This window comes from Gorilla gorilla, chromosome 5, assembly GCF_029281585.2.
Source record: "Gorilla gorilla gorilla isolate KB3781 chromosome 5, NHGRI_mGorGor1-v2.1_pri, whole genome shotgun sequence".
Lineage (NCBI taxonomy): Eukaryota > Metazoa > Chordata > Mammalia > Primates > Hominidae > Gorilla > Gorilla gorilla.
This window is the reverse complement of record NC_073229.2, coordinates 31,375,445-31,398,428: the sequence shown is the minus strand read 5'-3', so window position 1 is coordinate 31,398,428 and position 22,984 is coordinate 31,375,445. Positions and strand designations below refer to the sequence as shown.

Genomic DNA, 22,984 nt, shown 5'->3' with positions numbered 1-22,984 from the left:
TCCCAAAGTACTGGAATTACAAGCCTGAGCCACTGTGTCCAGCCTGTATTCTGTTTTTAAGATGTTCTTCTAAATTGAAATTACTGCTTTTGGAAGCAGTATTGTTCCTTAAATGATTTGAAGAGATTAATGTTAGATAATACTAGACATGCAGATAAGGTTGATTGGATTGCAGAGGAACAACAGGGTATGTATAGTATATGTGAAATTTTTTTAAAGGCCTTTTGCTTAGCAGTCACACAACAACTATTGAAAAACCCAGGGATAGCCCCTCTTATTTTTGAAATTGTTGTCAGTATTGAATAAGTACAAATGTGACAAGTTTAGACTTAGTTATAATGATAACGGGAAAATAATTTTAATAAATATGACAATGGATTTAGTTTAAATGTTTCAACAACAGATTGCATTTTTATATTTTTCTAGTTATTACCACTATTTGGATATTTTATAGAGTGCTTTATATATACACACACTAGTGGATCTGGACAAGATCCTGGAATTTTCATTTTAAATTTTAGTGGTAGAACCTGGAGGTTAGATCTTCCCAGTCATAAGTAAATCAGGATTGAAAATTTTCACTAACTCCAGATTTAGTGTTCTTTTCACAATCCCATAGTATTGCCTCTTTAAGTTCATATGAGACTTAATTATCTCAAGTAGATAAAATCCTGTGATCACATTTAGAACTTTTAAAGAATAGTTGAGATTGAAAATACTTACTCTGGGGGAAAAAGGTAACTGGAACACAGTGCTTCAGAAAAGTCCAGACACCTTGATTTTACTGATTTAGAACAGTTTAGAAGAAATCCAAGGTAAGTCAAAGTTGGGAATTATAGGAAGCAATGAAATAGTCAATTTCAGTGGGTGTGGTGGCTTATGCCTGTAATCCCAGCACTTTGGGAGGCCAAAGTAGAAGGATCGCTTGAGCCCAAGAGTTCTAGACCAGCCTGGGCAACATAGTGGGACCCCGTCTCTACCCCTAAAAATTAACCGGGCTAAGTGGCACACACTTGAAATCCCAGCCACTTAGGAGGCTGAGGGAGGAGGATTGGTTGAGCCCAGGAGGTTGAGGCTTCAGTGAGCCATGATGGCCTGGGTGACAGAGTGAGACCCTATCTTAAAAAAAAATTAGTAAATAAATAGTGAATTGCATTTTTTTTTTTTTGAGACAGAGTCTTGCTCTATTGTCCAGGCTGGAGTGCGGTGGTACAATCTCTACTCATTGCAGCCTCTCCTGGGTTCATGCAGTTCTTCTGCCTCAGCCTCCTGAGTAGCTGGGATTACAGGCACTTAGCACCACGTCCGGCTAATTCTTGTATTTCTAGTAGAGATGGGGTTTCACCGTGTTGGCCAGGCTGGTCTTGAACTCCTGACCTCAGATGATCCGCCCGCCTCGGCCTCCCAAATGCCGGGATTACAGGCATGAGCCACTGCGCCTGGCCTGAATTGTCCTTTTTTTTTTTTTTTAAGATGGAGTCTCGCTCTGCTGTTGTCAGGCTGGAGTACAGTGGCGCCATCTTGGCTCACTGCAACCTCCGCCCCCTGGGTTCAAGCAATTCTTCTGCCTCAGCCTCCTGAATAGCTGAGAATACACGCATGCGCCACCACGCCTGGCTAATTTTTTGTATTTTTAGTAGAGGGGAGGTTTCAACATGTTGGCCAGGATGGTCTCGATCTCTTGACCTCGTGATCTGCCCGCCTTGCCCTCCCAAAGTGCTGGGATTACAGGCGTGAGCCACAGTGCCCAGCCAGAATTTCACTTTTTAATTGAAATGTTATGAACAGTATCTAACCAAATAGGTTGAACTTTTTTTTTTTTTTTTTTGAGACCGAGTCTTGCTCTGTTGCCCAGGCTGGAGTGCAGTGGCGCGATCTCGGCTCACTGCAAGCTCCGCCTCCCGCGTTCACGCCATTTTCCTGCCTCAGCCTTCCAAGTAGCTGGGACTACAGGTGCCCGCCGCGACGCCCGGCCAATTTTTTGTATTTTTAGTAGAGATAGGGTTTCACCGTGTTAGCCAGGGTGGTCTCTTATCTGCTGACCTAGTGATCCACTCGCCTCGGCCTCCCAAAGTGCTGGGATTACAGGCGTGATAGGTTGAACTTTTGTTATACTTACTCTGTCTTTCCCACCTGTACCCCCAGTCATTAGCCCTTGAACACTTCCTAAATATAATTGCTTATCTAATTTCTTGCACTTTTTAAGTTTGAACAGATATTTCAACATGCTTGCTTACAAGTGCAAATGTCTGTTAAGCATTATGGGGGTGATATAAAAATGTTTCTTTTTTTTTTTTTTTTTTTTTTTTTTTTTGAGACGGAGTCTTGCTCTGTCGCCCAGGCCCAGGCTGCAGGGCAGTGGCGCGATCTCCGCTCACTGCAAGCTCCGCCTCCTGGGTTCAGACCATTCTCCTGCTTCAGCCTCCCCAGTAGCTGGGACTACAGGCGCCTGCCACCACGCCTGGCTAATTTCTTTTGTATTTTTAGTAGAGACGGGGTTTCACCGAGTTAGTCAGGATGGTCTTGATCTCCTGACCTTGTGATCTGCGCGCCTTGGCCTCCCAAAGTGCTGGGATTACAGGCGTGAGCCACCGCACCCGGCCTAAAAATGTTCCTTAAAATGAAGGAATTGAAGAATTACTTGCCAAGATTTTGGGAAATTAGGTTTAAAAATGTCCGTTGGTAACTGCAAGAATCAAGTAAATCTAATAATCATGCAGAACAGTAGACAATAATAATGTATATTCTTTTTTTTGTTTTTTTTTTTTTTGAGACAGAATCTTGCTCTGTCGCCCAGGCCGAAGTGCAGTGGTGGCACTATGTCAGCTCACTGCAGCCTCCATCTCCTGGATTCAAGTGACTTTCCAGCCTCAGCCTCCCAAGTAGCCGGGATTACAAGCGCCTGCCACCACGCCTGGCTAATTTTTGTATATTTAGTAGCGATGGGGTTTTGCCATGTTGGCCAGGCTGGTCTGGAACTCCTGACCTCAAGTGATCCGCCTGCCTTGGCTTCTTAAAGTGCTGGGATTATAGGCGTGAACCACTGCACCCAGCCTAATGATATGTATTCTGCCAGACGAGACAATTTATATGTGTTTTTCACTGTTCATTTCTTCATTTATTTAATAAGCTTTTAGTGAATGTTTATTTTGTGCTAGGTTCTGGACACTCAGAGGTGGAGAAGATACTGTCATTGAATTCAGAGAGCTCAGAGGACATAAAATAGAGTAGTAAGGGAAATATTATAGAGCGTACTGTGGAAAACAGGAGCGTCTAACCCAGGCTGACATTGGAAAGAATGAAGGAAGTGTAGGTATCAGGGATAGCTTCTTGGAGGAGTCGAGGCTAGTGGTCAGTCTTAAAAGATGAGTAGGATATAGGAGAAAGGGAGGGGCTAGGTGTTGCAAATGAAGGAAAAGCAAAAACATAGAGAATTACTTTATGTGTCTGGTTTTACAAGCAATTTTGGGTTGGCATTTAGAGTATGTGACAAGGAGCATCTGGGAAAAGATCAATTAGGAGGCTTTTTTTTTTTTTTCTTTTTTGAGGCAGGGTCTGACTCCATTGTCCAGGCTAGAATGCAGTGGTGCGATCTAGGCTCACTGCAACCTCTGCCTCCTGGGCTCAAGTGATCCTCCCACCTCAGCATCCTGAATAGCTGCAACTACAGGCACGTGCCACCATTCCCAGCTAATTTTTTGTATTTTTTTGTAGAGAAGGGGGTTTTGCCATGTTGCCCAGGCTGGTCTCGAATTCCTGAGCTCAAGCCATCTGCCTGCCTTAGCCTCCCAAAGTGCTAGGATTACAGGCAGGAGCCACTGTATCTGGCCCAGTTAGGAGCCCTGTGGAATATTTTGTTGAGTTTAGATCTTATTCTGTAGGAGATGGAGAATCATCAAAGGATTTTAAATGGGAAGTGACTGGCTCATATCTTCATTTTTGTCAGATTACGCAGCTGATTGGAAGATAGATTCAAGAGGTTACAAGAGTGGGAATAGTAAATTCATTTAGAAGACTGTTGCAGTAGACCATGTTAGAATTGACCTCAGCTGGGTCAGTGGTAAGGACAGAGAAAGGCAGATATATTTGTGAGATATTTAAAAGTAATACTGAGAGGATACGAGGAATGATGGTGAGAGAAATCAAGGAAAATGTTTGGGTTTCCAACTCTGTTAGGATGATGTTTGGGTCTTTAGCTGTTAGGCTCTTGCAGTGAACCATGAATAAAATAATGATTGTGAAGGAGACTGTATTACAGTATAGTTGGAGATAAGTGAAAATGGGAATCTCAGCCCTGTGATCTGACTTCATGGAAACCAGAAGAAGCCAAAGAAACAAGCCTTACAGAAAGAACAGGAACAGGTCTTTTGGAGTTAAGGGGACTCTAACTGGTCTTAACAGTCATGACTTAATTCTATTCTATTAAAATGACTCAGCTCCAATCACTAGTTTCTGGTTGTTTTATTTCTTTTTCCCTACTGACTGGCTTATCCTTTCCTTCCTATGTCAAATTCCTGAGAGACTTAACAGATTGGCCTGGCTAATTGCTATGATTCTTAGTTGGGCAGAGCTTTTCATTACAGACTATGTTGTGAATTGGTGGCCTTCAAGTCAGGTGCTAACCTGTGTTGAATCAGCTGTAGGAATGGTGGTAATTATAAAATACAAAATACCCTGCTGGTACAAGGATAGTCTGGGTCTCACTTCTTTTGGTAGGGACAATGTGTGAGGCAGTTTCTCCTAGGAAGGGTTGACAGTTAACCATAATTGATCTGAAGCTTGGGAGAGAGGTCTAGGTCGTGACTGATTTAGGAGTCACTTGTAGGTGGTAGTTGAAACTCAGAGTATTTGAAAGAGAGAGGGAGAATAGAGTGAGAAAAAGCAGTGGGCCAAAGATGGGGACCCTGAAAAACACCAACATTGAAAGACTAGAGGGAGCACAAAAGAAATGGTAGGTCCCCAGACATCAAGGAGGTTGGTGTCACAGAAGCTGAGCACGGGAGGGTGCAATGGCTCACACCTGTAATCCCAAAGCTTTGGGAAGTCGAGGTGGGAGGACTGCTTGAACCCAGGAAGTTGAGGCTGTAGCCAGCGGTGATCATGCCACTGCATTTTAGCCTGGGCAACAGAATGAGACACTGTCTCAAACAGCCTCCCCACCTTCCCTAGAAATGAGGAAGTGATATTTAGTGTCTGTTGCAACAGATGGGTTTAGTAGGATAGGCACAGATAGTTTTCCACTACGTTTGGAAATTAGATCATTGTGACTTTAGGGAGAGCAGTTTGAATTGAGTGATGGGGCAAAAACCAGATTTCAGTGGGTTGAAAGAGTAAATGAAAGGACCAAGTAGAGAGGATAGTGAATAGAGATTATCCTTGAGAAATATAGATGAAGGAAGAGATTAGGCATTTCCTAGAGGAGGATGGAGGTTAAGGTAGGATTTTTTTTTTCCTCTAATTTTTAACGGCTGATAGTGGAGTTACATTTTACCTGGGGTTTAGCTTCTAATGTCAGCATAGAAGATGAAAATTTTAATTATCCTTAAAAATTCCTTTGGAAAGTATTGTGTTAGAGACCACTGTGTCATTTCTTAGTCAATCTTGTTTTAATTTGGTTGTATAGGTAAAACTGAAGCGACATAAATTAAATGAAAATACTATATTAGTCCAAGGTATGGTGTTCCAGTAAATGTATACAAAATTTAACATGTTAACAAATCAAATTGATTAGCCTACCTGGTTATTATTACTATTTTTTCTTGAACAGAGTCTCGCTTTGTCAGGCCGGATCCCAGGTTTAAGCAATTCTCCTCCCTCAGCCTCCCTAATAGCTGAGAGTACACACACCTGCCACCATGCCTGGCTAAGTTTTATGTTTTTAGTAGAGATGGGATTTCACCATGTTGGCCAGGCTGGTCTGGAACTCCTGACCTCAAGTGATCCACCCACCTTGGCCTCCCAAAGTGCTGGGATTACAGGCATGAGCCACTGTGCCCGGCCTTGTTATTACTTTTAAGGTAAAAAATTATGTACCACCAACTCTGGTACATTACTGACAATGATTTATATGTAGCACAGAGGCATAGAATTTGTGAAAAGTGTACATTTTGGGGACATTGTCCTTTTACAGATTGAGGGGAAGGAGAGATTAGAGAGGAAGATAATGAAATACAAGCTTGAGAGGCTGACAGAGAGGCTTCTAGAGAGGAAACTGGTTCCAGAGTCCAGAATGGTTGGTCTTGGAGAGGAGAGTACAGACTGTTCTTTGATAATAGTGGAAGAGGTGAAGACTGCCATGGACATAGATCACTTTGTAATAAAAGAGTGGAGAGCTGAATATGACCATAGCTAATGGCCTCCCGTTTTTTTGTTTTTTTGGTTTTTTTTTTTTTGAGATGGAGCCTTGCTCTTGTCGCCCAGGCTGGAGTGCAGTGGTACAACGTCGGGTCACTGCAATCTCTGCCTCCAGGGTTCAAGCCATTCTTCTGCCTCAGCCTCCCAAGTAGCTGGGAATACAGGTGCGCACCACCATGCCTGGCCACTTTTTGTATTTTTGGTGGAGATGAGGTTTTATGTTGGCCAGGCTGGTCTCAAACTCCAGACCTCAGGCAGTCCTCCTGCCTTGGCCTCCCAAAGTGCTGGGATTACAGGTGTGAGCCACTGCACCCAGCTGGCCTCCTGTTTTCTTGATAAGAGGCGAGGTACTTTGCTCATGAATTTGAGTAGAGGATGTAAAGTTTAAAGTAAATGATGAAAATGTGGACTAGCCATTGAGAGGGATAGGGAATAAGCTGACAACATTTCTAAAAATACTGTTGGTAGCATTGAGAGTGCTCAGTTGACATCATTAGTTCATAGCAGTGGCTGTTCATAAGATTTTGGACTTTATTCATTAGAAGTCAACTGTCCAGTGTGGGAGTATGGAAGGTAGATTATAATACTGAGAGTGTCATTTTGCTGGTTGGATATGATAGAATGATGGGCATATGAGGGAAATCAAGGATATTTGAGAGCTTTAAGTGATTACCATGTAGCCTGTCCTGGAAGAGGAAAAAGGGAGAAAAAACACAAAGAGTTTGAGGAATTAGAGTTCCCATGATGTTGAAGAGGAAGTATAGATGTGAAGGCTTTAGAAAGGGGATAGAACAGGATGGTGTGTTCTGGAGGAAGATACCGGTGTTTCTGCAATAATGTCCTGAATGCGTGGCTGGAAAACCATGTTTTCCACAAAATCAGTGCGCTAAAAGTAACAGGACTTATGCAAACTATAAAGCTGGAGCAACCCCTTAAAACCTTGGGAACTTTGTAAGCATTAATCAGAACACTACAAAAATTACAGTCCTAGTAAAATAAAAGCCCAGTTAAATTTTCACTGTGCCCGATATTACAGGTGGCTTGGTCTGTTGCAGCTTTAGACTCTGGGTCTTGAGCTTTTGCTTCTTCAAGAAGGAATGATTGAAGTTAGAGTGGAAGTTAGCGGGAATAAAGAGGTTCAGGAATTAAAACGCAGGGAAAAAATAATTAAACGTGAGTGTTAAGTGTGTAAATGTGCAGGAGAGATACATGTTGCTATGAGGGCTTGTAAAAAGGAGCTTCAACCAAGTTGGAGAGATTAGAGAAAGAATATTTGAGGAAGTAAAGCTTGAGCTAAGATTTAAAGTGTGAGTAGGACCTACTCAGGCTAAGAAGGAAAGGTGGAGGGAATAGCATGTGTACAGACTGGCCTGATCAATGGTGAAGAATCAAAATAGTGCTGATGTGGCTGGAGCAGAAAGGAGGTGGAAAGTGTAGGTGGAGAGCAAGACCAGACAAGGTGCTCAGGAAGCGTGTCTTTTTCCTAGGCCAAAGAGGAGGCTTTGGAAGGAATCTTAGTTGTATTGAGGGCTACTGATACAAGGACGGCTGATTTATATTTCCAGAAAGGCACTGGCTGGCTGCATGTTGGCGAGTGGAAGGGAGTGGGAATGGGGTAGAATGGTTTATTCAAACTCTTTCCATCAGATTGTTTGAATAAAAAGAGCTAAACTTGCTAGCCTTAGAATTAGGAAGTATTACATATGTTTTCTTCTAAAGCCACATAGAAAACACTTAATACTGAAGACTTTGTAGTTTTACAAGTTTAAACTTTGGTAGTATGAGGTTGTTTTTTGGTTACCACAGAATTTGAGGTAATAATAAACTTTCAGGTGATGAGCATTGTTAGAAATAGGCCCTTTGCTGCTGATATTACAAGTTTGAGCATCCCAAATCTGAAATTCAAAATGCTTTCAGAATTCAAAACTTGATTTTTTATTTTTTTTATTTTTGGAACAGAGTCTCACTCTATTGCTCAGGCTGGAGTGTAGTGGCGCTGTCAGGTCCCTGCAACTTCTGCCTCCCAAGTTCAAGCGATTCTTGTGCCTCAGCCACCTGAGTAGCTGGGATTACAGGCGCACACTACCATGCCAGGCTAATTTTTGTATTTTTAGTACAGACAGGGTTTCACCATGTTGGCCAAGCTGGTCTTGAACTCCTGACCTCAAGTGATCCGCCCGCCTCAGCCTCCCAAAGTGCTGGAATTACAGGCATGAGCCACCACGCCCGGCTCAAAGGAAATGCCCAATGAAACATTTTAGATTTTGGATTTTTGGATTTAGGATGCTCAACTGGTAAGTATGTGCAAATATTGTAAAATCTGAAAAAAATCTAAAACACTTCTGGTCCCAAGCATGTCAGATAAGGGATACTCAACTTGGACTGGTCTCATTTAAGAAATAATATGAAACCTTATAATCTTGCATTTAAACTTTTCCTTATACCTTTTACATCTAATTTAAATTTTAATTTAAACATGAAACAAATCTTTTTAGTTTTAATATTTACAGAATTTATCTGCAATTGGTGAATCATAACAAATATAATGGATACTTGAAGATTTATAACTGGTACTTTATAGTAATTTTTGCATAATGGAAAAATGTATGGGATTTTAATTCATGCATGGATCTGATATATGTTTCTACCAATTTGGGGCTGGGTATATAATGTGTAAAAATTTTATTTTTTTTTCTGTAGGCCCACGACAGATTACAGATTTCTTCATTTCAAAAAGTGAGGTTAAATAATACCTATTTCATAAATGTTGAAAGAGAAAAATCCATACAAAAGCACCTAACTCTTTGAGAGACTGTTTACTTTCAAATATTAGTTTCTTTCTCTTTTCCCATAGAAGTAGTCAGAATAGGACATGGGGATATGTGAAGTGATCCCCGAATGTTCATTGTAACTAAATCCTTCATGTGGGTTCAGAGCTCACACTAGATCAGGTTTCTTGAATTTAAATCCCAGCACAAATCCTGGTTTGGAATTCGCTTTTAGCAGTATGACTTTGGGCGAGTTTCATTATCTTCCCTTGGATTCCTCAACTGTGAAGTGATAATAGATAGTACCTTCCTCATGGGGTTGTTTTGGATATTAAATGAGTTAATAAACTTAATGCTCTTAGAGCAGTGCCTTTCACACGGTATTAAATATATATAACTATTATTTGTTATTAAGAATACTTTGGGATTATTTTATCCCTAAAAGTTTGGGTCACTTCCCTTAAAAAATCAGTGGATTTAGGACTGCAGTTAGATTTTGTTTAGATAGTTTTCTAGTAGATTTATTTGTAACAATCTAATTTTTAAATATGTAGTTTCCATGGCCTTTTCTCAGGTAACTTAATTATTTGAACATATTTTGACTGAAAAATGTGTTTTACTGCCACCATAATGAAATATTATTAAAAAGTGACTAGTGCACAGACTTGTGCAATTGTTTCTTTCCTGCTGCTTAGCTCAGTGTAAATCTATTAACCTGCATCATATGTTAAAGTAGTTTTGATGCATGTAAATATTGTTGCTTCCATTTTTGTCTTGCCTAGCCAAGCTTGTTGACTCCTTATGGTCACCAGGCTAAAAGAACTTCTGCCCATAACCCAAGTTTTCATGGTAATGGAAGGAGTGGCAGAATTCATTCCATTTTTTTGTGGGGGGAGTGGGGGGTGTGAACATGTACTAATTTGCACTGCAAGTGTAAACTTAAGTGTTTAATAATAATAAGGCATGTGTTGGAAATTTGATAAATTTGGTCAAGTGTGTGGTAAGGGAGGATATGATCTCATTCATGTGCGATGATTGTATATCTTAAGATACAATTTTTGACTTACAAGAAGGTATTTAGTTTTAAAGCAATCATGATAAATTTGAGAATTCTGCTACCCATGAGGATAATTTTATAGTATGACTGAAAGATTAATGCGAAGTTTGTATTGCGTGGAGCATATTTAACTAGAACACCCAAATAATGATTTAGAGTATTGTTTCTCATGCAGTCCTTTTGGGGATTATGGAGACTTGTCTCACTCATACTCTATGAGTACTTTCTGACATGCTACTTCAACTTCTTTCTTTATTCTTCCATGGTTTTGTGGACATATTTTCTCTTAATATTGTCTACATGCTAGCTTTCAAGGTAATTTGTGTCTTGGGTGAGAGGTAGGGGAAGTGATTGTGAGTTTAGCAAACCCTATGGGATTAGAATTGAGGAATAGCTGGTTTAAAAAGTTTGAAAGCCATTATCTAAAAGATTTTCTAAAATGTCAGCAGTGGCATGGTGTTACTTCTGTTGTTTAAAAAGAAAAAAATACGTTTAGAAATTAGATGTATTTCTCAATAAGCTATTATTGGCCCAAGAGATTTTATGAATCAGCTTTAATTAATAAGACTATACCAAAGAACAAAACTGTAAATTCTTAAGAAAGCTGTTTTGCCAATTCAATCTAATTGTGTAAGATTTCACTTAGAAATATACAATACAGATGCTTCTGGTTTAAAGAGCCAGGACTTTGGCAAGAGTGTACAGAAATTATATAAGTTATATGCAGATTTAGACCTGATAAAATTAAGATCTTTCTCTCATGTTCTTCGTACAGCCTTTTTCCTCTTAAAAATATAGTGTACTCTATAACGTCTTTTATTTAATTTGCATAAAAGGCTGCTAGGTTCAATTTCCATATTTGGATTCTGCAGTCTTAATAAAACTAGTAATAGTGTGAAGAGTTCTGTGGTTAACTTGGGCTATTTTGCATATTGGGTTCATGGTGATGATAAACGTTTTATTGAGTATTTGAACTGATAAGAGCAGAAATTATACATCATTCCAAAAACCTATATGTTCCTGAATTGTTTAAGGTTTTCATCTTTCAGTGAATATCTCATGTGACTTCTTTTTTCCTTCCTGTTTCATATGCAGGTCATGGCAAAACCCCAAAAGATGCCGCGTCAGTTCGAGCCACGCATCCAATACCAGCAGCCTGTGGGATTTATTATTTTGAAGTAAAAATTGTCAGTAAGGGAAGAGATGGGTAAGTAAATTTGGTGAGAAAAATCGTTTGCTAGTTTTTTTGTTTTGATTCATAATGTTTATGATGTAATTGGAAAGTTGGAATCCTGGAAATTTTGGTAATTGGAAAAGTGGAATCTGAATATTTCAGTATAACAGATTGGATCTGGTTATGCTTAAATACTAGCTGAAGTTAAAGCTTGAGTTGGTGATATTAACTAAGCTTTTCTGGTAGGTTTATTATTAAAATGGAGAGTTTGGAATTAAGGAATGAAGGGATGGTGACTCATTTTCCATGACTTTTCTTACACTGCTTTTTCCTGAATTCTGCTAAGAAGTTAAATCCTCTCAAAGCTAGTAATCATAGTCAGTTGGTGATTCATAGGTATTTTACAGATGTTGGACTTAGAATTTTAGGTTTCAGCTGGGAAATGTGTATTTGTATGCTCTCAACTAGAGGAGATTTTCAGGGTTTAGGATGTGGTTTAGAAATTTCCAAATGAGAATTCCATGGTAGGGCCTGGAACCAAATTTTATATCATTGCTTTTCAGCTTGGGATTGGTGTGTGGTTTGTATGGGTATCAGAATTCACTTATGAGACTGTTAAAAATATAGTAATTTTTGGGCCTTACCCCAAAAGTTCCTAAATTAGGATTTTCAGAAGCAGAGCTTTGGGCAAGATAGGCATTTTGAGAAAGCTCCACACTGAATTTTGGTGCCTATCCCTGGTTAAGCACTAATTACCTAGAATCATTGGATCTATCCTATAGTATTTCCTGATAACTTTATTGCATATCAGAGGTCTCTTAAAGCAGTCATAGGGTCATTAGTTGAGTTACCAAGACAAAGCTTATTGGGCTGTGTGGATAAGTTGCCCTGTGAGGTCAGTCAGATGGACCTCAAATCAAACCCCTCTTAGTGATCCTCCTGTGTTTAATTAACCAAATAAGTGTATTCAGTAGATTACTCCTTTATCGGCTGAATATTCTCGATGTCAACAGTATGAGCAACAGAAAATAAAAACTTGGAATTCAGTGACAGCTTTTTATGTAACTGCCTCAGTTTTCTTAGGGTAATCAAGCCAAAGAGAAAATCAGAGATGGCAAGGATAGAGTGGTTGAGAGAGGCCCATATTGAAATAGGCACACGATTGTCACCATTTCTCACTTTACAAGCTGTATAATCAGTAAGCTGATTCTTTTTATACTTCAAATTATATGAACTTGACCTCATATTTGGCTGCAAATACCCTGATGATTCTCAAATCTAATGCTACATCTTAGCTTATTCCCTCGAGCTCCAGACAACGTGTCTAACCAAATGTTTGCATTTGAATGTCCCGCAGGCATTTAAATTTAGCTTGTTTAAAATCTTTTTCTGAAAAAAACAAAAAAACAAAAAACATTTGGTCGGTGGTTTCACTATTGCTAGAAACTTGAGAATTTTCTGCTTTTAACTTTTCTGTTCATCTCTACTGCCTCTCCCTTTGTCAGATCTCAATTATTTATCTGCTGAATTACTCTGAGATAGTTGGTTGATGGGTCTCCAGTTGCTGCCTGTTTTGCTCTTATTCTAGTCTATAACTGTTGTCAGTGTTCTTAGTAATAAAAAACTGAGTTGCCTCTACCCTTTTTTTGAGATCATTTGGGACATCTGTTGCTTCAAGGATAAAATGTAGAGCTTCTTAACAGGACCCCTCAGATCTGACTAGCTCTTGGGTCATTTTTCAGTCTCTTTGTAGCCAGGATACCTTATCCTTTTTCTCTTGTTTTTAAAATTAGGTATATTTTACATATAGTAAACTTTATTCTTTTTAGTGTACAGTTCTGTGAGTTTTGACAAACATGTATAGTCATATAACCAGCATCGCAGTCGATATGGGAGACTCCCCTTATCTGTGGGGGATACATTCCAAGACCCTTTGTGGATGCTTGAAACTGCAGGTAGTACTGAACTCTATATATACTATGTTTTTTTTCAGCCTGATAATTGAGAGGGCTACTCAGTGACTAAAGGGCATGTGGTATATACAGCGTTGATATGCTAGACAAAGGAATGATTCCCAGGTGGGGACAGGGCGGGACTGAATCCAATGGCATGAGATTTTATCATGTTATGCAGAATGGCATGCAATTTAAAACTTACAAATTGCTTATTTCTGGAATTTTCCAATTAATATTTTTGGACCTCAGTTGACTGTGGGTAACTGAAACATTGAGGAAAGCAAAACCACAGATAAATGCGGACTGCTTTATATAGAACAGCTCTATCATCCCCCAAAATTCTGCCATACCCTTTTGTAGACAACCCTTCCCCGTATCTAGCTCCTGGTAACTGTTGACTGGTTTTCTGTCTCTATAGTTTGTCCATTTCAAGAATGGCATATAAATGGAATCATATAGTTTGTAGCCTTTTAAGTCTGGTATCTTTCACTTAGCATAACACATTTGAGATTCCTCCCTGTTGTATATATTCATAGAACAGTCCTTTTAAATCTAATTTTGTAGATAAGTGAACCAAAGTTTGCTTACCCACTCCCCAGTTGAAGAACTTCTCAGTTTCCAGTTTTTTTGGCTGGAACTGTAAACATGTATATACAGGTTTTTGTGTAAACATAAGTTTTCTTTTCACGAGTAAGTATCTAGGAGTGGGATTGCTGGATTGTAGTTAAGTGTATTTTTAACTTTGTAAGAAACTGCCAAATTGTTTCACAAAGTGGCTGTACTAGTTTGCATTTCGTTCTTTTTGTTTGTTTGTTTTTGTTTTTTTCTTGAGCCAGAGTCTCGCTCTGTCACCCAGGCTGGAGTACAGTGGCGCGGTCTTGGCTCACTGCAACCTCTGCCTCCCGGGTTCAAGCAATTCTCCTGCCTTAGCCTCCCGAGTAGCTGGGATTACAGGCGCCCACCACCACACCTGGCTAATTTTTGTATTTTTAGTAGAGTCGGGGTTTCACCATGTTGCCCAGGCTGGTGTTGAACTCCTGAGCTCAGGTGATCTGTCCGCCTCGGCCTCCAAAAGTTCTGGGATTGCAGGTGTGAGCCACTCTGCCTGGCCCACTGGTTTGCATTTCTACCAGCAGTGTATGAGAGTTCCTGTTGATCTTAGCACTAGGTATTGTCATTTTTTTTTTTAATTTTTAGCCATTATAATAGGTTTCTAGTGATTTCTTGCTGTGGTTTTAATTTATATTTCCCTAATGACTAATTATGTTGAAGAATCCCTAATTCTCACCTGCTCTTCACCTATAAGGTACCATTTGGAGTTCTCTGACTACGCATGCTGGCTTATATTTCTAGTTCCTTATGCATGCCCTTCCTTCACCTTGTCTTATCCCTTTCTCTATTTGCCTAGCTAATTAATTAGTCTTCAAGTCCTAGTTTAGGAGTACCTTTCTTATGGCATTTTCTCCTTAAAGTAGGAATATGCCTTTTCTATGCCTCCTTTACGTTTTGGCCAGACTGTAATTATGATATTTGTATTGTTTCAATTGTCTGCTTACTGCCAACGTGACCCTACAGATTTAAGAGTAAGGGACTATTTTAATTTCTATAGCTCCAGTACTTAACTTATAGCTGGCTTTTAAAGGTATGAATAAATGAATGGATTAGAAGAAGTACTATTTCTTGTATGTTCTTGGAGAAAACTATTTTTTTGTTTGTTTGTTTTGTTTTGAGACAGAGTCTTGCTCTGTTGCCCAGGCTGGAGTGCAGTGGCACGATCTTGGCTCACTGTAACCTCCACCTCCTGGGTTCAAGCAATTCTGCCTGTCTCAGCCTTCCAAGTAGCTGGGATTACAGACATGTACCACCATACCTGGCTAATTTTTGTATTTTTGGTAGAGATGGGGTTTCACCCTGTTGCCCAGGCTGGTGTCAAACTCCTGACCTCAGGTGATCCGCCTGCCTCTGCCACCCAAAGTGCTGGGATTACAGGTGTGAGCCACTGTGCCCTGCCTTTTTGTTTTTTGTTTTTTGTTTTTTTTTTGAGACGGAGTTTCGCTCTTGTTGCCAAGGCTGGAGTGCGATGGTGTGATTTCAGCTCACTGTAACCTCTGCCTCCCAGGTTCAAGTGATTCTCCTGCCTCAGCCTTCCGATTAGCTGGATTACAGGCATGCGCCACCACGCCCCGCTTTCTTTGTGCTTTTAGTAGAGATGGTGTTTTGCCATGTTGGCCAGGCTGGTTTCGAACCCCTGACCTCAGGTGATCCACCCGCCTCGGCCTCCCAAAGTGCTGGGATTATAGGTGTGAGCCACCGCGCCCGGCCAAACTATTGTACTTCTTTGGTCACATTCATTTATCTCTCTGGTAAACGTGTCGAACAAAGTTCTAGGCCCAGCCCATTGTTTTTGGAAGCAAAGAACAATTCATTTATGAAAAAAAGCAACTCGTATTGCTAATTTTGGCCAACTAATGTTTTTCTGGAGAAAAGATTCTTTCCTAAAAATCTCAACATCTTTGTAAAGCATGGACCAGAAAGAGTAGCTGTTAGGCACCTTTTGTTTGCAATGATGTATGCCCATCTGAGAGTTTATTCTGCTTAATTTAAAACCGAATTTTCTCTGGGCACAGTGGCTCTAGCCTTTAGCACTTTGAGAGGCTGATGCCGGTGGATCATGAGGTCAGGAGTTCAAGACCAGCCTGGCCAACATGGTGAAACTCCGTCTCTACTAAAAATACAAAAAATTAGCCAGGCATGGTGGCAGGCACCTGTAATCCCAGCTACTTGGGGGGCTGGGGCAGGAGAATCGCTTGAACACAGGAGGCAGAGGTTGCAGTGAGCCCACATCACGCCACTGCACTCCATCCCAGGTGACTGTGCGAGACTCAGTCTCAAAAACAAACAAACATACAAACAAACAAACAAAAAACACTGAGTTTTCTTTTAAACAAAGTGTTTATCCCAGATCTCAGTTTTTAAAATAAATTGTCCTTGGCAACAAATTTTCTCATGAAATGGCAAGAGTTGGATGTGAATTGCCTCTTTCAATAGGGTAGAAAGAACTGATGTTAATGTATTATGTGCTTGTAAAGACTTTTAATTCCTATGGTGTACGTTATTTCTAGGTTTACCCTGGAAAATTAGGAATATGACTGTCATGATTATTACTTGTATTTCTTTATTGCCTAGAAAATGAGACATGAAGAAAGTTCCTTTTATTGAGCGAAAGAATATATTTCATTTTCTGCCATGAGTTTTCATTTAAACTGAACCTAAGTTTTGTGTATGTGCAGCTAAATAAATTTATTAGGACTAAATAGTCTTTAAATATTAATTTAAAAATAAAATCTAATGCATTTCACAAGAAAAATTAAATCACTTTATCTACATGACTTTTTTTTTTTTGAGACGGAGTCTCTGTCACCCAGGTTGGAGTTCAGTGGCACAATCTTGGCTCACTGCAACCTCTGTCTCCTGGGTTCAAGGAATTATCTTGTCTTAGTCTGTCCTAGTAGCTGGGATTACAGGTATGCCCCACCACACCCAGCTAATTTTTGTATTTTCAGTAGAGATGGGGTTTCACCATGTTGGCCAGGCCGGTCTTGAACTCCTGACCTCAAAATGATCCACCCACCTCGGCCTCCCAAAGTGTTGGGATTACAGATGTGAGCCACCATGCCCGGCCCTGCATAACTTCTTTAGGGCATATATTTAACGGGTGTGTGTTTACTTTCCCTTCTTTTTAGTGATCATTGACCGTTGAGATGAATTTCTTTAAGGAGTCTGTATCTTAGGTACTTTCAGTTCAGGGATTTCATTCAAATTTTAAATTATGCATATTAATAGAGGCAGTGGACATACAGTTAATTCTAAATGTGAGAGAGAATAAAATTTTTATTTGAAAGTTTTTAGAATTATAATTTATTATGAATGGTATTTTTAGCTCTTCAAACAAAATATTGATGCCACTCTTTGACAGTGTTTCAGTGAGAACTGGCAAGTAATTCAGTCTCTCTGTTCTGTTCCTAAATTCTTCTGCTGATAATAAAGTGCACTCTTTCAGAATGTTCCTTTTATGCTTGCTGACTTTCTAGTTTATTTCTTGGGAGGGGAGGAGAACAAAGGTCTTTCTTCCTGTCTAGCTTTGAAAACTAGAAGGATCTTTCCTTCTAGGTTTGATTTGTTGTAAGCAGCAAATGGAAGCACAGGGTAAATGTGAACAAAGAGTAAACAATATATTTATTATAAGTAAGCAATATATTTATTTAACAAATATATGTTGAACACCTATGATATAGCACATTGTCAGCAGCTGAGTGGGGATAAGAAATTATTTTATTGATTTGTCTTATTCATAGTTCTTACTAGAGGACCTGACATTTAGTAGAAACTCAATTAATACAATGAGTGAACTGAATGTGGTCCCTGCCCTTGAGGAAGATCAAATTTAGTGTAGTCATATGTCACTTAACTACGGAACATGTTCTAAGACATGAGTCATTGGGCGATGTTTTTTTATGAACATCGTAAAGGGTACTGTAAATCTAGATGGTATAGCCTACTACATACCTGGGCTGTACCTACTACATACCTGGGCTGTCCAACAGAGGACTACATATATAGTCCTTTGTTGACCAAACTGTTGGTATATGGTGTTTGGAAGATATGGTGGGACAAGGAAGGAAGCAGAAATATGCAACTCTTAAGACATAACATACTAAGTACTTAGAAATGAGACCATGTATGGGAAAACTGAGGAGAGAGTAATTAATTTTGGCTCAAGGAAATATTTATACAGGAAGTAGTAGTTGGTAGACCTTACAAAATGAGTAAGAATTTGAGAGGCCTTTTTGGGGAAGAACATTCCAGACTATGGTAAATGGCCAGAATAGTCTCACAGGAAGAGTGCAACTTTGTGATCTTTGGCAGAGATACATGGTTCAGTATTGTTGGGGACTTGGATTATAAGGAAGAGTTACAAAAGTAAGAACAGGCTGAGCATGGTGGCTCATGCCTGTAATCCCAACACTTAGAGAGCCCGAAGCAGGTGGATCACCTGAGATAAAGAGTTTGAGACTAGCCTGACCAACATATAGTGAAACCCCATCTCTACTAAAAAGTACAAAAGTTAGCTGGGTGTGGTGGCACGTGCCTGTAGTCCCATCTACTTGGGGAGCCAAGGCAGAAGAATCGCTTGAACCCAGGATACAAAGGTTGCAGTGAGCCGAGATCACACCACTGCACACCAGCCTAGTGACACAGTGAGACTTCATCTCTCAAAAAAAAAAGGAAAAAAAGTAAGAATGGAATCAGATGTTATAGAGCCTTGATGATAGTTCTAGGGTGAAATATATTCTATAGGTAGAAGGGAGCTTTCAGTGTTTTGTTTTGTTTTGTTTTTGTTTGCAGCAGAGTCTTGCTGTGTCACCCAGGCGGTAGTACAGTGGCACAATCAAGGCTCTCTGTAGCCTTGACCTCCCTTACTTAAGTGATCCTCCTGCTTCAGCTTAGCCTCCCTGGTAACTGGGACTACAGGTGTGCGTCACCATGCCCAGCATTTTTTTTTTTTTTTTTTTGTGGAGATGGGTCTTGGTATGTTGCACAGGCTGGTCTTGAACTCCTGGCCTCAAGCTATCCTCCTGCCTCCCTAAGTGTTGGGATTACAGGCATGAGTCACTGCACCCAGACTGCCTTCAATCTTTTTGAGTAGGGAAGATATATGATACCTGCTTTAGAAAGATAATACAAAGTGGGGAGAGGATGAAGTGTGTGATGGCGGTCTGCAAGACTGCTACAGAGTTTACAGGTTAGGGCTAGGAGTTAGGTTGTGAGGCGGTTGCCTGAGGATAGAGTGTGATAGAGATTAAAAAAAAAAATAACAGGAGGAAAATAACAGATGAGGAGATTTAGTTTGTCGAGTACCTGTTATGTGCCAGATACTGTGCTAAGAACCTAGGATTGACAAAGATGGAGACAGGGCTGTAAACATGGCTGAGAAAGGGTACCTACTTTCCAGAAGTTTGCAGGTAAGAAGGGAAATGAACATGTAAGTAAATAATAAAATCCAGTATGAGATACACAGTAGTAGACATATAAACAAATTAGAGAAGTATGTTGGAGGAAGTAACCAACTCTGTTGGAAGACAGGGTGGTGATCAGGGAAGTCTATCTAGGAAGCTTACATAAAATTACAAAAGAGGAATACAGTTAAACATAAGCTTCTCTGTCCTTCAGTTGCTCAGGTATCCTTCACAAGACAGGATATGAACAGAGATTTTAAAGATTAGTAGCTGTTTTAGAAGCTGACTAGTTACTTTTGTTGAGAAGTATAGTGGAGATGTAAATCTTGGCTCTGCTACTTAACTGGTTCTGTGGTTTTGTATTTTTTGACAGACTCTCTTAGTCTGTGAAAAGGAAATGATAGTGCCAACCTCATAAGACTAAATTACATAACTCACTTAAAGCACTTATTAGAGTACCTGGTGTGAAGCAAACTCAAGGTAGCTTGATGCTGCTCTGAAAAAAGATGCCTGGTGCACAGCAAACTCATGTCTTCTTGCTGCTGCTGCTGCTGCCACTGCTGCTGCTGGAGGAAGCTCAGCATAAAGTTTTGTGGGAGGAATGTGTCTGGAGATGATCATGAAGGGACTTCTAATGCTAATGGGTGTTACCTTTTATCTTTCAGGTGCTAGTTTTAAGCAAGGGAATTATATGGTTGGATTTGCTTTTTAGGTGGGTTATCTGAGGGTAAGATGGAAAATAGATCTGAGACTGACTTCTAGAGATCAGTTGGGTTATTGTAATAATAAATTGAGGGTTTAATCTGTGTAGTGGGGTTGGAGAGGAAAGTAGACAGATTTGTTAACTAATTAGGACTTAATTTTTTTACGTGAAATCTGTCTTTATTTTCTTGATTAGGAAGTAGGAGTAGTAAGCACGTAAAGGTAGTTGTTGAGAGAATGTTAAGAATGACTCCCTAGCTTTTGTCTTAGAAGATTAAATGGATAGTGATGTGACTAAATACATCAGAAAATACCAGAAGAGGATTTTTTTTTTTTTTTTTTTAAGAGATAGGGCCTCACTTTGTTGCCCAAGCTGGAGTGCAGTTGTGTGATCATAGCTCACTGCAGCCTCAAATTCCTGGGCTCAAGGGATCCTCCTGCCTCAGCCTCCTGCCTCAGCCTCCCAAAGTACTGGGATTACAGTTGTGAGCCATCACACCTGGCCAGGAAGTGGATCTTTAAAGAAGATGATGATGAGAACAGTGTTTGAGCTGCTAGGGGAATCCCAGAAAATTAATAGCAAAGGCTTTGACTAAAAATAAATGGGATTTAGGAGAGTAGGGCTGAAGGTAGATTTTGGAGTGGTCAGAAGGTAAGTTGTTAAAGCCATGGGAATTGATAGGATCACCCAAGTATGTAATGTAAAAAAAAAAAAAAAAAAAAGAGGGCCTAGGGTGGACACCTGAAACACCATATTTAAAGGACATATAGAAGGAGGGAATTCATCTGAGATTCTTTTCATGTACTTATGAATTTTTTTAAAAAATTTCTTCTTGTTACATAATCATCTAAGATTCTATAAAAGAATGGTCAGAGAATTAGAAGGCAGATCCTAGGTGTTTTCAGAGGCCAAGGAAGTCAGTTCAAAGGAGGACTGCTAAGTCTCCACTGGTTTGTCATTTGGGGGGTTAATTAGTCCTTGTGATAGCAGTTTCCTTAAAATTGGGGTGATAGCAGGTGCAGTGTGTCAAAGAGAGGTAAGGAATGGAGATAATGTGCCAGTGGACTTAGTAGCTGTGTTGCTGTTGTGAGAAACAATAATTCATAACCCATTTAGAAAAGTAATACACTGCCAATTTGATAATTCAAGGCCAGGCATGGTGGCTCATGCCTGTAATCCCAGCACTTTTGGCAGCTGAGGTGGGAGGATTGCCTGAGCCCAGTAGTTCGAGACCAGCTTGGGCAACAAAGCGAGACCCTGTTTATTAGGCTGGGCATGGTAGCTCATGCCTGTAATCCCGGCACTTTGGGAGGCTGAGGTGGGTGGATCACCTGAGGTCAGGAGTTCGAGACCAGCCTGACCAACATGGTAAAACGCTGTCTCTACCAAAAATACAAAAAAATAACTGGGCGTGGTGGCGCATTCCTGTACCCAGTTACTCGGGAGGCTGAGGCAGGAGAATCCCTTGAACCTGGGAGGCAGAGGCTGCAGTGAGCCAAGATCGCACCGCTGCACTCCAGCTTGGGCAACAGAGCCAGACTCCATCTCAAAAAATAAATAAATAAATAAAAATAATAAAATTAGCCGGGTGTAGTGGCATGCACCTGTGGTCCCAGCTATATGAGAGGCTGAGCCAGGAAGATCGCTTGAGCCCAGGAGGTCAAGGCTGCAGTGAACTGTGTTTCTGTCACTACACTCCAGCCTAGGCTACAGAGTGAGACTCTATTTCGGGGAAAAAAAGAAAAAAAGAAATTTTGGAAATTCAGGAAAGAAAAAAAAGTACAGAAAAAATGTAAGGGAGAAAACTAAACCATGATTTTTGTATAATTAATTGCTATCAATACTTCTGCTCGTTTCTTTCGGATTTTATATATACACTTATATTTTAAGCTTAGTTATACTCTTTTTTTTTTTTGAGACAGAGTCTCGCTCTGTTGCCAGGCTGGAGTGCAGTGGTGCAATTTCAGCTCACTGCAATCTCTGCTTCCCAGGTTCAAGCAATTCTCCCACCTCAGCCTCCCTCCCATTAGCTGGGACTACAGGCGCACACCACCACGCCCAGCTACTTTTTGTATTTTCAGTAGAGACAGGGTTTCACCATGTTGGCCAGGATGGTCTCGATCTCTTGACCTCGTGATCCTCCCACCTAGGCCTCCCAAAGTGTTGGGATTACAGGTGTGAACCACCGCGCCCGGCCTGGTATCCTCTTTATACAGGTTTTTACATCCTGTGTTTATCATTGATTTATTTAGTATTTTTGGGGAGACAGGGTATTTCTCTGTTGCCCAGGCTGTAGTGCAGTGGTGCATTCATAGCTCACTGTAACCATAGCTCACTGTAAACTGTTGGGTTTAAGTGATCCTCCTGCCTCAGCCACTCGAGTAGCTAGGACTACAGAGATGTGTCACTATGCCTGGCTTATTTTTGAATTTTTTTGTAGAGGATTGTTACTGATTTATTTCTATGTAACAGTTATAGTGTGTTTCTTACATAATTATAAGCATTCTTCTGTGAGATTAAAAGCTCTGAATATCTTTTTATTTTTGGCTGTGGCATAGTCTGTTATAAGTTTATTAAGGCACATCCATAGCTGTTCTCCTGTTGCCAGTTATTTAGATTGTTTTAATTCTTTCACTATTCTAAATACTCTTTTTTGCATGAAATTTGTCTTTATTTCCTTAAGAAAGATTTCTTGAAGTGGAATTATGGATCACAAGAAGGGGTATGCACATTTTTAAGGCTTATGATACACATGGCCAAATTACTCTCCAGAAAAATTATTGCAATTTATGTTTGGGTGGGAGAGACCTTGTTGTATGTATATGCTGAGGAGAAGGAATCACTAGTGAGTCCAGGAGAAGGGTGAGGAGGCGAATGAGGCAAGTTTCTTTGCCCAGCAGGTGGGATATGGGGTTTTAAGTATAAATTAGGAAGGTGGGATGCTGTGCGGAATTTA

The 22,984-nt window shown here is 40.1% G+C and overlaps 1 protein-coding gene across 2 annotated transcripts in view; it reads left to right on the top strand.

Annotated features, from left to right (window-relative positions):
- Window positions 1-22,984, top strand: part of RANBP9 (RAN binding protein 9) — a 90,812-nt gene that overhangs the window by 3,657 nt on the left and 64,171 nt on the right. For both annotated transcript variants that reach the window (XM_031011867.2, XM_055390653.2), the window contains exon 2: window positions 11,275-11,386. In XM_031011867.2, coding sequence (XP_030867727.1) covers window positions 11,275-11,386 — 112 coding nt within the window. The remainder of the gene's footprint in view (window positions 1-11,274; window positions 11,387-22,984) is intronic.